General features: G+C 41.9%; 1 protein-coding gene across 1 annotated transcript in view; it reads right to left on the reverse strand.

The window, feature by feature from the left end:
* Positions 1 to 18,864, reverse strand: part of fbn2b (fibrillin 2b) — a 70,369-nt gene that overhangs the window by 12,928 nt on the left and 38,577 nt on the right. The window contains exons 9-37 of the mRNA XM_039810910.1: positions 16,474 to 16,599; positions 13,306 to 13,458; positions 12,030 to 12,263; positions 11,742 to 11,885; positions 11,339 to 11,458; positions 11,020 to 11,145; positions 10,807 to 10,929; positions 9,689 to 9,964; positions 9,542 to 9,595; positions 9,319 to 9,444; positions 8,100 to 8,225; positions 7,736 to 7,855; positions 6,562 to 6,699; positions 5,142 to 5,192; positions 4,827 to 4,952; positions 4,455 to 4,682; positions 4,133 to 4,258; positions 3,902 to 4,030; positions 3,535 to 3,660; positions 3,181 to 3,306; positions 2,923 to 3,045; positions 2,582 to 2,707; positions 2,304 to 2,429; positions 1,819 to 1,941; positions 1,561 to 1,683; positions 1,323 to 1,448; positions 1,111 to 1,233; positions 589 to 711; positions 124 to 285 (exon numbers count right to left, since the gene is read on the reverse strand). Of these exons, the coding sequence (XP_039666844.1) occupies positions 124 to 285; positions 589 to 711; positions 1,111 to 1,233; positions 1,323 to 1,448; positions 1,561 to 1,683; positions 1,819 to 1,941; positions 2,304 to 2,429; positions 2,582 to 2,707; positions 2,923 to 3,045; positions 3,181 to 3,306; positions 3,535 to 3,660; positions 3,902 to 4,030; positions 4,133 to 4,258; positions 4,455 to 4,682; positions 4,827 to 4,952; positions 5,142 to 5,192; positions 6,562 to 6,699; positions 7,736 to 7,855; positions 8,100 to 8,225; positions 9,319 to 9,444; positions 9,542 to 9,595; positions 9,689 to 9,964; positions 10,807 to 10,929; positions 11,020 to 11,145; positions 11,339 to 11,458; positions 11,742 to 11,885; positions 12,030 to 12,263; positions 13,306 to 13,458; positions 16,474 to 16,599 (3,933 nt within the window). The remainder of the gene's footprint in view (positions 1 to 123; positions 286 to 588; positions 712 to 1,110; positions 1,234 to 1,322; positions 1,449 to 1,560; positions 1,684 to 1,818; positions 1,942 to 2,303; positions 2,430 to 2,581; positions 2,708 to 2,922; positions 3,046 to 3,180; positions 3,307 to 3,534; positions 3,661 to 3,901; positions 4,031 to 4,132; positions 4,259 to 4,454; positions 4,683 to 4,826; positions 4,953 to 5,141; positions 5,193 to 6,561; positions 6,700 to 7,735; positions 7,856 to 8,099; positions 8,226 to 9,318; positions 9,445 to 9,541; positions 9,596 to 9,688; positions 9,965 to 10,806; positions 10,930 to 11,019; positions 11,146 to 11,338; positions 11,459 to 11,741; positions 11,886 to 12,029; positions 12,264 to 13,305; positions 13,459 to 16,473; positions 16,600 to 18,864) is intronic.

Raw genomic sequence — 18,864 nt, forward strand, 5'->3', positions numbered from 1 at the left:
CAGCAAGTTAGTGTCAAATAAATAACTTTTGCTAAGACAAAAATTGACCAACAAATCTGAGTAACTATGACATGCATTTTGCAGTAAATATTATTGGTAATCGATCAGTCCTGTAATACATACTGGAGTTGGGGGCAGGGCACAGTTCACAGGGGTTTCCCCAGGCTCCTCCCTCAGAGCAGCAACAGGAAGCCCGGGTCACACCCACGCCGATCTCCGCACTACAGGAGATTCCTCCATCACCACGTGCAAGGATGTCCAGGAAGCAGTTGCCAACACGTGTATCTAAGAAAGACACATTTTTGCTTATCAATTCATGGGAGTCTTCACTTCCATGTAACAGCACGTTACAATGTGTGAGTGTACAAATGAAATAAAGTGTGGTTTAATTACATTTTTATTAAATCTTTTTAACTCAAATTTGATTTGTCATCTGTCCTCACTGGTTAAATTTTGGGATAGGATGCAGGATCTTGTCACTTTGTTCTCATATTTAAAAAAAAATCAAGCTCAATCTCCTTCATTAAAACCTGCTAATTTTAAAAGAGATTGTCTTATTTCAATCTGCCAACTTTAAGTGTGACTCACCCACACAGCCCACTCCGGTGGGGTTTAGCTCAAAGTCAGCTGGGCAGTTACACAGGTAGCTCCCTGGAGTGTTCACACACAGCCCGTTGATGCAGTTCACAGGGTCCGCACACTCGTTGATGTCTGCATTACACAGCGGCAAACACAAGCTCAGCAACACATACCAGACAACAGACACCTTTCTGAAATGTATGAGCCTATCAGTTTAAATGCTGCTGTAGGTACGGGAACCAAAAATACCACTTTTAATTATTTCAAATCCTGTGTATGTCACAAACTAACAGATGGGTGATTTGAAGGTAAGCTGTAAAAAGACTGAGAAATGAAGGGAATAAACAGATGGTAGTAGAGGCATCTTTGGTCTTTGTATATGTTGGATATGTTTTCAAAGAATTTTAAATAGTAATACAATGCATGACTAAAGGCTGTTTTTGTTGAGGAAACTCAGCCAAGCTATTTGAGTCTGTTCTGTGTCTGAACTAAGTGAACTTAAAACTAAAGTTACAGAAGGGCAACACTGACCAGTGCAGTTTCCTCCACTGCGGTCCAGTTCGTAACCATCATCACACACACAGCGGAACATCCCTGGAAGGTTCTGGCACGTTCCAAATACACAGATGTTCTGGAAATTACACTCATCGATGTCTGTAGCAAAGCAGACAGAGAAAAAAATTTTAGTTGAATAAAAAAAAGAAAAGTATAAAGAATAAAATGCTACAGAATGAGTCCAGCACCTTGACACGCCTTGCTGTCTTCTGTAGGAGTAAACCCCATCTCGCACTCGCAGCGGTAGCCACCTGGAGCATTCAGACACTGGCCATTCTCACACAGGTTCACATTGTCTGCACACTCATCCATGTCTGAATCAGAACAGAGCAGTGCATTATAAACTTACTGTGCATGGAGCTCACTGCACAGACACAGTAGCTAGTATTCAATTAGGATTCATTAAGATAGTTTCAGCAGTCTTACCAGAGCAGGAAAATCCATCTCCATTGAAGCCCTCCTTGCATGTACACCTGTAGGATCCCGGTGTGTTGACACAGTCTGCATTGAGGTTGCAGTTATGGTCCTCTACAGAGCACTCATCCTGATCTGCAGAAAGAGAGAGAAAAAAAGCATGAGAAAAAAAAAACTTGATAGCAGAACCCAATCAAAACAGATATGTAAAGGAGACTTTTGTTCCTTTATTTTGTCTTAAAAACGTGTCTGGTCCGAATATGTACTCACCCACACACTTGATGCCGTCTCCCAACCAGCCGTCTCGACATCGACATTTAAAGCTTCCAGGCACGTTGATGCAGGCAGCGTGCATGTCACAGTTATGAGCCCCGATCTCACACTCATCAACATCTGGAGAGATATAGAGATCAATTAGCCAATAAACAGGCAGTAACACACATTTGTGAACCGATATTTCCATTTGAACATTAAACAAAAAAAAAAAGAATATAAACAGCAAGGATATTTGAAAAATAAGCTTTTTCCTTAGCAGATAGTTTTTAATTCTATAAGTAGTGAGTCATTCATAAATTATCATTTTAACAAATGCAGACCTGGAACTACTGTATGCATGGGTGAACTGTATCAACACTCGTCTCAGATATGGACACACAAAGGCCCTGACCTCTCAGCCTGTGTGTGTGTGTGTGTGTGTGTGTGTGTGTGTGTGTGTGTGTGTGTGTGTGTGTGTGTGTGTGTGCGTGTGTGTGTACCTGTGCAGCCCGTGGATCCCTTCTTGACAAAGTATCCCAGCTGACAGTGGCAGATGAAGGAGCCTTTGGTGTTCTCACAGTCGCCGTGGAGACAGATGTTCGGGTTCAAGTCGCACTCGTTCACATCTGGGCAGACAAGGATGGACAGACACGCATTATATGTAAATGTTCTGGCCTTTAGAGATTAGAGTGAGAGATAATGAGATTCAGAGGAAGTCCCGCAGATGTGAAGATTTCCCAAGTTACATTCATATTCTAAGTATTGTGTTTCCTCTCACCGATACACGTCCTCATGTCCATAGAGGCCATGAAGCCATCGTAACACAGACACCGGTATTCCCCGGGAATGTTGGTGCACTGGCCTCCGTCACAGATGTCTGGAGTCTCCTCACACTCATCAATATCTAAACGAAACAGCAGAATAATGTCAATGTGCTATACGTATGTGGAAACGCCATTAAGAAGACCAGACAGAAAAACATTATTATTTTTTTTTTTTTCATGGGAGAACTACGAAAATATCACATTATGACATTGTTGCATTTCTTTATAGCTTCAGTTTCTTTAAAAATATTTAATTGAAATCCAGATAAACTGAACACATCCTGTGTTTTATTACCTGAGCATGTCCTGAGGTCAGGCATAAGAGCATAGCCCTCACTACAGCTGCACTCATAGCTGCCCTCTGAGTTGGTGCAGTGGGTTTCACAGCCTCCGTTCATAATGGTGCATTCATCAATATCTGCAAAGAAAGGACACAATTACAGTTAATGTATCTAGGTCTAATTATATTAGAATGACGGGCAGTACACAAAAAGATAATTTCCCAATTATCCAACATTGATGTACATTTTTTGATAAAGTTGGTTCCACTCACCAACGCAGCCCTGTCGGTCTGGTGTGGCCTGGTAACCGGTGTCACAGGAGCACTGGTAGGTTCCCGGCATGTTGACGCACTGGCCATGCTTGCACAGGTTGTCACTTAGCTGGCACTCATTCACATCTGACAGGACAAGCAAACAAGTTATGCATTATAATCCATGTAGTGTATTGTACCTAATCATGAATAATAATTACAACACTAGTTTATAGAAACTAAAAGATCCAGAAGAGAAAGGTACTTTGTCAGGACTTGACATAGGTGTCAAGTGCACTAGCTTTTAAAATAAAATGTGATGTGCTGAGAATGACATAATAACACCAAGTGTGGGAATGGATATTTATGATCCACCTTCACAGGCAGATCCATCGTTGCTGAGCGAGTGTCCGGTGGGACATTCACACTCATAACTCCCTTCTGTGTTCAGGCAGGTTCCTCCACGACACAACAGGGGGTTTCTCTCACACTCATCAATGTCTGTCAGGAGAGAGGAAGACAGGGAAGCAGGGATAAAGAGGGAAGAAAGGAGGAAAAGATGAATAAAAAGAGATATAAAAAAAACAATGGAAGTAATGGACAGATTAGGTGATCTGTGGTTTCACACTGTGGACATGACTTCAAACAGGGTGTATCATTTGAAATTGTGTAATTGTGTGTGTGTGTGTGTGTGTGTGTGTGTGTGTGTGTGTGTGTGTGTGTGGATTTGTTTCCAACCTACCCATGCAGTTCTTCATCATCATGAAGCCGCTCTCGTAGCCCTCGAAACATTCACACTCAAAGCTGCCAGGTGTGTTGACACAGGCACCGTGACCACACAAGTCCGGGGAAATGCGGCACTCGTCGATGTCTGAAACACAAAGACATTAAAAACATACCCTGACTAACTCCTTACTAATTGTGACATAAATGTTTCATTTCGCTGAAATAAATTTGACTCCCTCTCTCGTACCTGTGCAGTTCCTCTCCTCTGCGGTCAGAGCGAAGCCGTTGTTGCAGCGACACTTGAAACTGCCGATGGTGTTCCGGCAAGTTCCATGAGTACACAGACCCTGGAACACCTTACACTCATTTACATCTGGAGAGGAAGACATAATTTGGTCAAAATAATACAATTTCCTGGATGAATATTGGCTATATGGCTGTTACAGATTAAACTTTATTCTCTGTCACTTTGGTAATACAGGGTTCTACCAAGAAATGTACACACTCATTGTGCCACAAAGCACTTTCATGAAAGCGTCCACTTGCAGTGAGTGGAAACAATTTGGTACCTTTGTAGAACGGCCTGCCGGTCAGAATTTCTCCTCTGTTGGCGAAGCCGGGCCCTCTGGGACAGATGGCTCTGTACTCAGGTGTGTCTGGTTTAGGACACTCCTCGCAGTCGATGCCCCAGGCAGAGCCCACTAAACAGCAGCACATGTCCACACGGTATCTCCCTGGCAGCGGCTCACCACACTCATCCTCGTGCCACTTCATGTAGCACTGCTCACTACGCGTATCTAGAAAAGTGGTTTATAAAATCAAAAACAAAGTCACCTCTGTTTCCAAGTGTTGTCCTAAAGGAGCAGTGACATTGATAACCTCTGGAAATAACAGTTTCATTGGATGTGATGTCTGATTTCTTTGTTGTGCAGTCCTCTTACCCACACATGTGCGTCCAGTACTGTCCAAGGTGAGACCCTCAGCACACTCACAGCGGAACGAGCCCTGGGTGTTCACACACCGGCCATTTGTGCACACCCCAGGGAACACCTCACACTCATTAATGTCTACAGGGAGAAGGACATTTTAAGAACCGTAAAGAATTACAAGGTGAAACACACTTTTTCTCAAAAGAAATCTACAGGGAGAACATTAAGGCACATTACAAGGACAAAAAGATGATTTCATGGCATCGATGTTGGATGAAGGGAGGCTGCAGGTTTGTCACTGGTCATTAAGTTATCAAATGTTCTTACCTTCACAGACGAGGCCCTTCATACGAGCAAACCCTCGAGAGCAGGCGGTGTCTGAGGGGAAATGTAATGAAGATATTTTATGCATGAGTACTGTTTGTAGAGTATGTATACATACATTGGTTTGCCAAAATGTCAAAAAATATTAGCCTTTAATTTAAATATATATTATTAAATATATTATTGTTATTATTATTATTATTATTATTATTATTATATATGACCAATATATTGGTCAAGTCATGATTTCCACAATATGATTGAAAGCAGCCAAAAACGTTTAAAACCTGCATTTTATTCAGAAGAGAACAGGCCCAGAGTGCTCAGAAGTTCAAACAAATAATGAATGTGCTCTTTGGAAGGGAACACAAATGTTCAAAAAGGAAGAAGAAAGGTCAAAGGCTCTCTTCTGGCAAAAGTCAAAAAGCCTTTATTTAGATGGCTATTGTTATTATCTTGAAATTGTTAAATATGTTAAAATAGAGCTAAGTAACAACCCACCTGCATTTCATTTGTTCCTTTTTTCTTTTGATTTGTTTGATGATTATGTGTTATTAATGTATTTATAATAATATGTGCAACTGTAAAGCAGTTCTTAAAGGTATTGTGGAGGATTTTCTTTTTCCGGGTGGATCATCAAGACTATTGGTCCTCCTAGTTGTCAATCATTCTGGCGCTATGTTTACGTAAGGCCGTCGTACGTGCTCGTCCCTAGGGTAGTTTTCGCTTTCTGCGCATGAATACTTTCAGGTGTATATGTGTGGTACGTGTCTAATATGACAAGAAAGAAAGGCCTCTGAAGAAAGAAACAAGACCGGAGTGTTTTTGGGAGAATGTTTCACACGCTGGCTTGCGCTAAAAGCACAGGTTGGGCTCTCCACTGATGCCTCAGTCGCGAAGTTTCTACTCGAAAGGTAAAGTTTGGCATGCTATTTGGAAAAATCCATTTAAAATCACTGCTAGTGAAAGTTGATGTAAGCTATGATTAGCGATGCTAGCCCTGGCACAAGTCACGCACCGCACAGACACGGTAAACATCTCAATTTGTGAAAAAGTGCAAATCTTCTTTTGGAAAGTAGGCTTGTATGAACCATGCCGACAGCAACTTGTAAACAGTGCACTCTCGTGCACACGTTTAATAGGCGTTACGTCTCGGGAGCAGGCAGAGTGTTGCGCATGTGCATTTTTTCAAAAAGTGGAGAGGGCGGATCTTTTCTAAAATTCGGGAAAATCCTCCACTATACCTTTAATGTAAAACCACCCTTCAATTGTGACTTTGTTCGGTAAACACTGATCTAAATGTTGTTTCAGAGGCTTTTCAACAAGACCATAACTCTTTAACTCCTTAGCATAAAAATTGACAGCATTACAAACATTAAACACTGGCATGAAAAATTTGCAGCATCTGTGTGTGAGAACTGACCGATCTCGCAGGGTTCACAGGGGCTGCCCCAGGCGGCTCCCAGTGTGGAGCAGCACTCAGACTTCAGTGTGGCTCCGTTGATGTTGACCTCGCAGCGGTTGTCTTGTATCGTCAGCCAGCATGTACTCTTCATACTGTCTGTGGAGCCGAAGTTACAACAGAGAAGACTTGCTTACCTAGTGGGTGTTTTGGGTTTATCCTTCAGGCCTAACAGTTTGTTCTTCATAAAACATTTGCAAAGACAATTTATTTAAATATTTTCCTTGTGTGTGCTATTAGAGCACAAAATTACTCCACAGCACCACTAGTGGTCAAAATCTCCACAGGGTACCTTTAACTATGGCAACAAAATACACCACAAACACAATCAAAATGTCACCTTCAACTTTCCTCACTGCCATAAAACTTGTGTCTTTGGCTACACGCTGAGCTAAGTAAAGCCCATGCATCATTACATTTAATCTTATGCTACTCCATTCCTAATGAACTAAAAGAGTGTACAGTCATATCAGTGACAGGTTCTTTACAAAACCACAAGGCCACCCAAACACAAAACCACAATTTACTTTCCCTTTCTTCCCCCCGCTGAGTGATGGGCTCGAAAACAAAACAGAAATGAACCAAACGAGAAGAATTTGGAGACCACTGAAAGAGCCAGCTCATGGAATATGTATGAGTATTTATTTAATGACTCATTCTCCATCCACTTACAATAACATCTGTATTCTGTATTAGCATGTAGCTTTCTCACAATGATTTCCCAAAAGTAAGAAATCCCCAAACAAGTGGAATATTTAACCTCAGCAGAGTCTTACATACCACATGTCATTTCGAATCTAAAGCGGATCTCTATGAAGTAAAGCAATCTCCATGTGAACCAAGGCCGTGCAAGCAAGTATTCATCTAATAAATCATCTGAGCGTGTTATTTTGCCCAACATCTGAGGATGATAATGTTTCTGGATGGCTCCTGGAAGCCTGAACAACTTCAGTGTTCGTTTACAAAAAAGAGTAAACCTTGATTAGAATGATTAGACAAAAAGACCCTTGCACCAATTATTTCCCGTTGACACTCGGGTCTCAAGTGTGTAATCATAATCTCACACAAGCAGTTTCTAGGACCCGGCGGTGCTTCGCTAATTTGCGTCAGGCATTTGGGAGGACGGATGTCTTACCCACACAGATGGTGTTGGTGGAATCCAGCTTGCTGCCGTGGGTGCACTCGCAGTTGAAGGACCCGGCCACGTTGCGACACGCTCCATTGATGCACGGGCTAGAATCGCATTCGTTGATATCTGAAACGTGCAAACACACACCTGAGGTCAAGGCTGAGAGGCTGATTGAAATGGATCATCATCAGCATTTGGCAAATGCAATGTGTGTGCCTTTTTTCCATGAGCCACATGTTTACTGGAAACTAAATGCAACGCATCTGGTAATAATGTCACCTCATATTGACCTTGATTGTTGGTAAAAACGACAAAATACATCTGGATGTGAGACAGCACAAAGTGAGAATGTGCGTGTGAAAGTGCTCACCTTCGCAGGTCTCTGAGTCGGGTTTAAAGACAAACCCTTTAGGACAGGAGCAGGTGTAGGAGCCGGGAGTGTTTCTGCACAGACCGTTGTCACAAAGCAGACGGTTCACCAGACACTCATTGATGTCTGCAATGGAGGCGACAGAAGGCAATGGTTAGAAAAAAGAGGTTTATGACATTAGAGGGCTATCATGCAAACCAGGAGTATTGGCCTTTAAAGCGAAACTAACTTTTGACAAAAGAAAAAAACACATTCTCTCACGTAAGAAAAGTTTAATTAATAAGCAATTTAACACACACTTCCTTAAAGTGGCCATATTATGCTCATTTTCAGGTTCATAATTGTATTTTGAGGTTGTACCAGAATAGGTTTACATGGTTTAATTTTCAAAAAACACCATATTTTTGTTGTACTGCACAAAGCTGCAGCTCCTCTTTTCACCCTGTGTGTTCAGGTCTCTGTTTTAGCTACAGAGTGAAGCATCGCACTTCTATCCCATCTTTGTTGGGAGGTACACATGCGCAGTAGCTAGGTAAGGATCACATCAGCTAGCTGTTTGTTTCTACAACTTCAGTAGTACAAGGCAGGATTAGCTGGGAGACTTCTTCTAAACGAGGGCGCACTTCCAACTTTGCCTGGAATACCTGCAGAACAGGGACATGTAAGTAGTTCTTTTGTAGATTATGGTGAACTAGTGTGTGTTGTAGCAGTGCCATTCAGAACGAGCTAGCCACCTCATTTCGGCTAGTGACGTAAAAAGACCTGCCGATTTTGAACAGCTCACCCGGAGACTGAAGGACACATTCAGAAACCCGTATCTCACTGAAAACAGCATGGATATTTGTTTTTTTTTCAAGTTTGTATGCGTGTGGAAGCACCAGAGACACAAAATAACACCCCAAATCCCAGAAAAAGTATTTTTTTCATATTATGGGCACTTTAATTCAATACACTCCTTGCTGCTGCTGCATAAGCTGCCTGCTAACCAGTAGCTTGTGGTGGTTAATGTTAGCAAACTTTGGAAAGATACTGCTGTGCAATTTGATGACTCTTCTCTACTTGTGCTGCTGTTGCACTGTCTTAGCATTTTATCCTGTTATTACAAGTTGTGGCCACAGGATGGTACACAGTTTTACTTTAAGACAGAAATATGGCTAACGTTGCTAGCTAGGGGTGTGCTGTTTCTTCTCAATAAAAACATGGAGACACTCTGACTCACCAACACAGTTTTTGCCGCTGGTGTCAGACTCGTAACCGATGTTACAGATGCAGCGATAACTTCCTCTCAGGTTCTCACATATGCCGTTCTGACAAATGTCCGGGTCAAGGGCACACTCATTGATGTCTAGGATAAAATAGGTATTAGGCTATGCACGTAGATAAATACTGATAAACAGCAATGTGGGAACATCCACATTCATGAACAACATAGGCCTACTCACCTCTGCCATCAGCTGTAATGCCAATACCACTGCTGCATACAGCCTGGAACTCAGCTGAAAGATACAGGAGAAGATGAAAAAACTAAATCAACCAAGATTTCCGAGAATTGAAAAAAAAAACAGTGTAAAGCAAATGAAAGATGTTACCTGAGTTTCTGGAGGGGCAGGGTTGGCAGGGCTCTCCAAAACCATGTTCAGCATTGGCACAGCAGCACTCAGACTTGGTCACTGCACCAGGGAACGGCCGTGAGCATGTGCCCATCTTTATGGCACCGTAGCAAGTGGTCCTCATGTGTGTGTCCACACACACTCTCCCATCTACATCAATAGCCAGGCCTGGAGGGCACTCACAGCGGAAGGAGCCCTCGGAGTTGATGCAGCGGCCGTTCATACAAATGCCAGGAGTCTGACACTCATCGATGTCTGATGAAGAGAGGGCACATAATGTATGCGGCATGTGTTGGCTTCAGTTTATGAGCTAAGGTGTGTACAGAATGGGCTATTTCAATTAGTGAACTAAAGGGGATTTCCTCTAGACAGTACATATTCAAAGGGTTATGAGTTTCCTATACATCTAAAGGTGATTATTTATGTTATCATTCCAGATAGAACATATAGTGGGTACAAGAAATTTCAACCATCTTGGATTATGCAAGTCACTGTTTTCATAGGATTCAATTTTCACTGATCTCATAGCTAACTCATGAGCAACATGGCAAAATGAAAGTAAAAAAAACAAAACATTTTTCGGTAAAAATAAAATGAGTCCCCTAGGTTAAGTCCATCTGCAACTTTTCTTCTGCTTACACAATTCTTAATGCTCAATTTAAAATATGTAAATGAATGGCATACAATAATAAAAATAAATCACAGAGAGCTTGATAAGGAATCAGATCATGGGGAGTTATCTAGATTGATGTGTGTTTGATTTAGGATATGCATCTGTGTTGTCGGTGTTATGGTGTGACTGCAATAAAATGGCAGCTACTCTTGAAGCTTACTACTCAACAGAGACTCATAAATTCATACATCTATCCATCTTGTTTCAAAAAGTCAGACAAAACACAAATGGGATCTGCAGGACTTCAACAAACACCAAATCTATCAACACAGAGTCCTGTTAGGCCCAAGACTTGAGGTTTGTGTTTGTACTTCATAAATCATTCATACCATGCGTTTTAATGTGGTTTCTGTAGCACTTTGAGATTCTTTTATGAAAAGTGCTTTACAAATAAAATGTATTATTATTATTATTATTATTATACCGGTGCAGTAGCGTCCGTTAGGTGCTAAAGCAAAGCCAGGCTTGCAGATACACTTGAAGCTGCCGTCTTCATTGATGCACATGCCATTAAGACACATGTTGGTGGTGGCGCATTCGTCGTGATCTGGAAGGAAATGAGAGGAGAATTAAGTTCACGTTTATAAAGGTAAAAAGTTCACGTGAAGTTCGACCGGTTCCCGGGTTAGCTTCTCACCGATGCAGTTCTTTCCATCAGGAGTGAGCTCGAAGCCAGCATTGCAGATACACTGGAAGCTTCCCTCTGTGTTGACACAGCGGCCGTTGCGACACATCACCCCATTCACAATACACTCATCAATATCTAAAGAGAGGAGGAAGAGGGAAGATGCGCGTGGATTAGTTTGTTGTATTTTAACCACCAGTCATACTAAATTGTGCAACAAACAACTTCAGTGAAACATATGCAAAAAAATGTATGTTAAACATCTGCATGTGTATGAAACATCTTGGGGAATTGTTACAGTAATATAATTTGACAGCACAGATAGACATACCAATGCAGGCTTGTTTGGTAGGGGTTCCCTGGTAGCCCTCATGACACTTGCAGTGGTACCCTCCAGGTGTGTTGACACAGTCTCCATTGATACATGGATTACTCACACACTCATCTACATCTGTGGAGAACAGAATAAAGTGCATAAAAAAACTATGACCTATCCCGACAGAGTGAATGGATTTAAATATTTTACAAACAAAAAAAACAATTAACATTTTGACATACAGTACACTTGTATTAAGTTCCTTAAATCGGCAGAAGATGGCAGTACAGGGCATGCAATTTACTGTGGCACTGTCACATCACTGTGTCTCCCTATATGGCTCAGGGAGGTTATAGAGAACTGTAGTGACCTGATGTGCACTTATGCATTATACAGTGTGTGAGAGCATGTTTCTTACCGATACACTCCCCGCGAACATCCTGTCTGTAGCCCATGTTGCACTCACAGCGGTAGCTTGTGGGTGTTGGAATGCAGCGTCCATTCAGACACAGGTTGGTAAAATGTTTGCACACATCAATGGTGTCGTTCATAGAAACAGTGCCTGAGAATACACAACACACATTAACAAAACACAGCAGACAAACAAAAATATGCCATAATATACAAATATGTTTTCCAACTGAGAAATTACCTCTTTTATCTAGTACCATTTAACAGGATTATTCAAATCCACAAAGCGACTTACCTATATTGCGTGGGTGTCCTCCTCCATTGCCTCCAAAGCTTCCTCCGTTACCTCCAAAGCTTCCTCCGCCATTGCCACCGATTCCTCCGTTGCCGTTACCATTGGGTACGCTGGGGAACTTGAATCCATAGTTGAACCCGTTGCCGTTGTTGTTGGGGTAGTGTCCGTTGGGGTAGCCATTAGGGAAGCCGTGTCCTTGGGGAACTCCCACAATACACAGACGCCTGAACTCGTCTACAAAAGAGACAAAGATCACAGGGAACAAGTCAGTGGATACATTCAACTGTATGTTTCATTACTTTCCATCCAGATGTAGCTGTGGAACAACATGTTCATAAGCTCTCAAGTTTTGCGAACAAAGATTTTGTTTTTAAACAGTTTATGTGGATTATTATAGTAATTCAGACTCAAAAGCACTTTGGATCACTCAAAGTCCTACAGTAATGTACTCACTGTTTCCTGGAATTGCGTAACTCACAAAGGCTATTGCACTTCCCAATACATGTGTTGTTCTTTTGTTGAAGTCTGTTATAAAGTTTAGCATCTAACTGTTGTACTGGTTTCAGATATGCTTTGACTGGAGCAAAGCCTGACCAAGTAATTAGTGGAAAATGTGCATGCATAATGATCTACTCTACTCTGCTTTTGCATGTAGTTACAGTAAGGCTAGTGTATTGTTAAAGTGTATGTATGTTTGTATGTATGAATAAATGTATGTACAGTATTTATATGTCTATGTGTGTGAAGTACTGTATGTGTGTATGTTCTTCACTTAGTTTGACTTAGTCTGAATAAATCAAAAACACACACATCAAATTTTGGCGGTGTGAGTGAAAGCAGCAGAACATTCTGTAACAGATCAGTTTTGGATCACACAGTATCACGCAGAGGACGAGCTTTCTGAATTTCCAGAGATGATTGGTCATTATCTTGAAACAAATCTTTTCCATCTTTCTCTGTTTAGTTTGAGCTCATGACATCATGCTCATCAATTTGAGTGGAGGCTCCTCCCCCTCTGTCACACACACATACTCTTGTCTAGTTTAACATTACTGTGTTAAAGTAATTTGGCTTGTGAAACGCTGTCATGGTTTTATTTACTGCCTGTGCCCATGCCAAGTCATAGACAATCTATTGTGTAGACTGCTAGTTTTTATTCAGCAGAGGAAGAAGGTGACGGATGTTCTGTCCTGATTTCAAGCTCATATCTATCACTTTGTTTGGGGATCAGCTTGCATATGAAACGCGTATCTTGTTTCACGTAATGTATACTCACCGGAACCCCTGACAGGGCACATCTCGGGGATCTGTCCCAAAGCCCAGCAGCGTCCTGAGTCACAGCAACACTGCATCTTGGTGTACTGACCGCTCAGCTCCGCAGCACAGCGGCCGCTAGCCAGAGCGGAGAAGCAGGTGCCCACACGCTGATCTGAAGTAAAAGGAGAAGCATTAACAGAATTAGACGACTGAGCGGGCAGCAACATTATGTTTAAGCTCAATAGTCATTAGAAGTCAAATAAAAAAGATACACATGGCTGATGTGTTTTTAATGTGTTTATTATGTTCTATGTATCTCCCCTGGATGAGAAAGACAAATTTAATTTAACAGAATCTGAAATTTCTTATTTTTGCTGGCCTCTAGTGTTTTTAACTCTTATCTTGATGTAGCAGTGTACTCCAGTGTGTGCCAGTACCCTGTGACATCAAGTGTAGTTACAGGTGCAACACCAAACAACTCTCATCAGTGTTTCTGGGTATGGTCAGAGGTACAACAGACTTAAAACTTTTATCCAGAGAGTGAAAGACTGTTTTTCAGCCTGGTGTAAAAATTTTCTTTAAATGAAGGACTTCATGTAACAAATTAAGTAATATAACCACCACTAACGCTGCCTTATATACAGGAAAAAGGGTACAGGTAATTGCTGCTCTCAAAAACAGCAGTTCTGTAAGTCTGGAGGGCTGGCATGGCCTTTCCATGGTGGCTGGGGAGGAAGCTTCTTTATGGGCTGGCAGTGGGAAAGGTTGCTTGGGGTCTCGACTAACAGCAGGCATCTGAAGGGCCTCCAAAAGGGGTCTTATTTGTTACAGTTTTCCAGGTCAGAGTCATTGAGGCAGGAGAAGGGGCTAGGGTTCAAAGAGCGTGTGTAGGGACTAAATGGAGAGACAAGGGTTTCTTTTAAGGAAAATACCAAGAAAGGTAAAAAGGGAGAGTAGTGAGAGGGAGATAATGCATGTGTATTATTTTACTAAGAGGAAAACATATGTGAAAGAGAATTTTAAGTGCAGCTACAGAAAAAAGGGGGAGAAAAAGGGGAAAGCAGAATGAAGGGGGGAGTTGAGGGAGGAGCACAAGTCGATTAACTCACTAATGAGCCAGCCGTCTGGAATTAATCAGTTCCATGTGGAGCAATTCTTGCCAATTAGATAGAACATGAGGGGCTGCGCTGTGTATGGGAGCACATATTGTACAGTACACACAAATGTACATGCAATTACACACACAAATATGCATTCCCATGCATATAAACAAGCACATACACAAAACGTGCATAAATACACACACATATGTTTGTACACATACATACATACACGCACCAATGTACATAATACACACAATTAAAAAAACATCCCATAGGAATGAGCGAGCTGGAGGCCGGGTGGAGGAGAGGGGGAACGTAGAGGGAGGGGTTTGCTGATGAGGATGATGATGACTTAAATTGGATCCAGACCGTGGTTTGCTCGCTAGTGTTGCTCCACTACACAAGCATATGCTTTCATTTGTTGAGGTGTTTTTACAGACTGACTGACTGGACAGGTCTTTTTTTTTTTTTTTTCGAGCTTCCACAGTGTGACAGGGCATTAGGCTCTGATTACCGTCAGGCCCCCAACAGCTCCCACTGGCCTACTTTACCACGGTACAGTACATCCCACAAAACACAGGCCAATAGCCACACAGTATAGCCTCCAGGGCCAGAGCTATACATCCTGCTGCTTCTAAAACATGAGGGCAAGCAAGCCAGCGAGAGATATAAAAACAATTTACTTTCTTTAATTCACTTTATGTTCTGACCACAAAGTATGGGAAATTGCGTCAAAGTGTGTCTGTCACGTGAAGAGAAAACCAGCTGAGTTTATGAGATGTGTTTCAAAGCCCAGGTTTGTGTCAAAGTGTGACTTTAGATCACTGGTTTGGGCCTGACCGAGTCTAGTTAGGTTTTGTATGGGTTTACTTATCTCTGTCTCCTCCTAATCTAGTCTTGTCCATTTTGGAAGTGGTACAGAGACAGAGGAAGGATATATGGGGGTTGTGTCTGGCACCTGTGTTATTTGCTCTCTCTTTTTTTTTCCTCCCTTCAGCAGGCTGCAGAAGAGCAATTGGAAACTACAACTGAAGGAAACAAGATGCAGGATCCAGATGTCAGAGGGTGGGAGGGGAAAGAAAGGTCCAAGAGGAAAAGGTAAGATAGATAAGGAGGACGAGAGTGTGAGAATGCTTCACTTTTGGAGATAAAGAGTTAAAAAAGAAGAAGAAGAAGAAGAAAAAAAAAAGATGGAAATGTCTATAGTTCCAGAGACTTTCTCCTGTAAATCAATGGCCTGTTATGGAAGAATGAGCTTTGGTGTGATCCACACGCTCATAAAAAAAGAGATATACATATAGAGAGAGTAATATGTCTCTTCAGGACAAAGTAGGAAAGTGGAGATAGAAAAAAAAGAAGAATATGGACACACATAACGACTTTTGGATTTGGGTGATTGGAGCGCTGTGTCAATGTGGGATCCACTTTCTCACACACACGCACGCACGCGCACATTTTATTTATATAAATTCACAGAACAGAAAAGGCTTTTTACAGCATCATTGCTTTATAAAAAACTCCACGGATGATGGAGGATGGATTGCATGACAACTACAAAATAACTGTGAGGAAACAAGTATTTCCAATTACAGCAATCCAGAGGTTCAGGAGCTTTTATTGGGCATGTGATGCTGATAGGCTTAAACAGACAGACCCTGAGCTGTCCGTTTTGGGGCTAAATCTTGAAATAATCTATTAACACCTGGTTGTATTTCACTGTGGCTGCCACGACTGGTGAGGATTGCAGGAATACATTAACACCTGGTAGTGTTTCATGGGACATGTCAGGAAAGTATGCACTGCATGTGTGTCAGCGTGTGTGTGATTGAGTCAGAGGGGAACTAACATGAGAGTAGATTAATGCTGTCAAGGCCAAATAGTGCGTGCAAGTGTGTTTGTCTGCACATGGTGACCATAGGCCAGCTTGACTCATCAGAACTCCACTCACAAGAAGCAGTGATGGAGGGACGGAAGTTAGCGGCCAGATGTGAAGCTTTTAGCTAGCGGGGGTTCGAGAAATGTTGGAAATTTGTGTGTGTTTGCGTGCGTGTGCGCACGCGTGTGTGTGTATGAAAGAGACTCACCCACACATCTGGAGCCATCTGTGCTGGAGACGTAGCCTCGTGGACAGGTGCAGACGTAGCTGCCAGCAGTGTTGGTGCATTCTCCTCCATCACATACACCGGGGATAGTGCTGCATTCATCAATGTCTGAAACACACACACACACACACATATACAGTTACATCATAAATACTTCATCACATCACAGGACACATCACAGCAGTAGCATGCTGCAATAAAAGTTTATTGCACTGGGGCAACAGTTTCTCTCTGAGAATAAAATGAAGCAAATCAAATGGATCTGCAGTCAACTAAAAGCGGAATTAATTAACTTTTGGTTAGTTCAGTTCAGGCTGAAAAAACTCAAGCTTGTGAGTCAGTATGAAAGCTCAGTGAGAGAAGAACCAATGTAAATCAAACTACTACGCAATTACAACTACATGGTCGCGTTTCAGTGTTATTTACTGAAAGCATAAACTATTAGGTACCTAAATCTAACATTGAATGTCTTTTCAGATTTATAGTCTTCTTTACTTGGTCTTTGATCAAAAAGCTCCTGATTTATAATATTATTTGGTCAATTATGGACTGTATTTTATTCAGACAATTTGGTCTGCTGCTTATGAGTAGGCAACAACTTTGAGAAAAGTTTGGCTTTTTTTGTTTACATACCTATAAAGTAAGATATCAAAAAAAGTATAATAAAAATAAATGAATTGAATGATACCCAGCCATGTCAACAGGCAAAAGAGAAAACAATGATCAGGCTATAAAGACAATAATCAGTGATTACATGAAAAAACGCCAAATGTGGACAGACACCAAATATATTGCAGGGAAATTACTCCATTCACAAGGAACCCTGCAATGTTATAATTCAAAACATATGTATGTATACCGCTCAGCGTTTGGCTTAATTATATGTGCAATTGCGGTATCTACAATTGCTTCCAATCTACAAATGGCAACTAAATTGAAATAAATGGCTGTACTAAAAGAAACAAAATTCCCAAGGTTACAGTGAATTCCCTGACCTTATTTAAACATGCCACAGAAATGTAGACGTGTCTGAGAATACCTGGGCACGGTGTTGGAAGGGCCCACCTTGGTGTGGTACGCTTTATGATGGCATTAACTTGTAATAGTCAGAATGAGGGGGCCTCATTGCTCCATGAGGGGGGAACCCAAAGTGAAGTTCCAGAAGGTATTGGGTTTTTATGATGTGTCACGCTTATTCATACATATACGTAATTACAGCACCACTGCGGGGCATAATTACAGCAATAGCGCAGACGTGGTGCGTGTGTGTGCCGAGTTGAAAAAGTGAAGGGTGTGTTAGTGTTTGTCTTTCTAGGAGTAAAGAGTGTGTAACTTATATCCCTGTGGGTTTTTCGTGGATGTGTGTAGTACCGCCTGCCGTGGGAAGCTAAGAGGCTGTTCTTCCCCTGCTGACTCCTGTCTGACAGCAGTGGCAGAAGGCCTAGGTGAGGCTGTAAAAGCCCAGCCAAATAAACCTTGTGTCAGAAGCAACAACAACATGCCAGACATTACGCTCCGCACAGACGTAGCACTGTGGGACTGACCGTGCGTGTGGAGGGAAATGTGTCACCTGGATAAATGTCTGAGCCGTCAGGTCTGCCTGTGTAACTGTGTACATATCTACAGTATAATATAGGTGAAAACTAGGATAAAGTTTCCATTGTGTCATTTAATCTAAACTGTGGTGTGTGAAACTGTGTGTGTGTGTGTGTGTGTGTGTGTGTGTGTGTGTGTGTTTGAACAGTGTGAGTGCGTGAGAATCCGCGAGTGTCAGAGCAACGGGGAGGTCCGTGTGTGTAATGAGAAAGTCTCCCAGATGCCGTAAGTGTTTCTTTGTTCAGCACTAACAGCTGGTTTTGAGCCAAAGGACTGTATTTATGGAAGGAAAATGGAAGGAGAAGCAGAAAAAAGCAGAAAGAGGAGGAGGGGAAAACGGAGAGAATGTTAAGCACAGTCTGAACTAAAAGCAGGCCATAAAACCAGGTGCCTTGTTGTGCCCAAAACGATCAGAGACCCGTGACATCTTAACTGCACTTTATCTTAAATGCTCCGAAACCTCAGTAATTTCACTGTGAAAGCTCTCAGTGAGGCTTGTTTGTGCATTAGCTAGAAGGGCATTTCAATAAAACTTCTCCAAGGTCTGATTGCTTTCGAGATTTCACTAAACATGGGTTTCCTGCTGATCCATGACCTCAGATACACGTCACGACTGTTCTTTTGTTTTTACAAGCTTTGCGAACACTGAACTCTTTCTCTCCTCACTCTGCATGGGTCAAATGATGAAGTTGCCCGATAAATCTTAAAATAAATAAATAAACAACAGAGCTGACATCTTTTTCAAGTGAAAAACTGAGTATGCTGGCTTTGTGATAT

The sequence above is a fragment of the Perca fluviatilis genome, chromosome 9, assembly GCF_010015445.1.
Source record: "Perca fluviatilis chromosome 9, GENO_Pfluv_1.0, whole genome shotgun sequence".
NCBI lineage: Eukaryota > Metazoa > Chordata > Actinopteri > Perciformes > Percidae > Perca > Perca fluviatilis.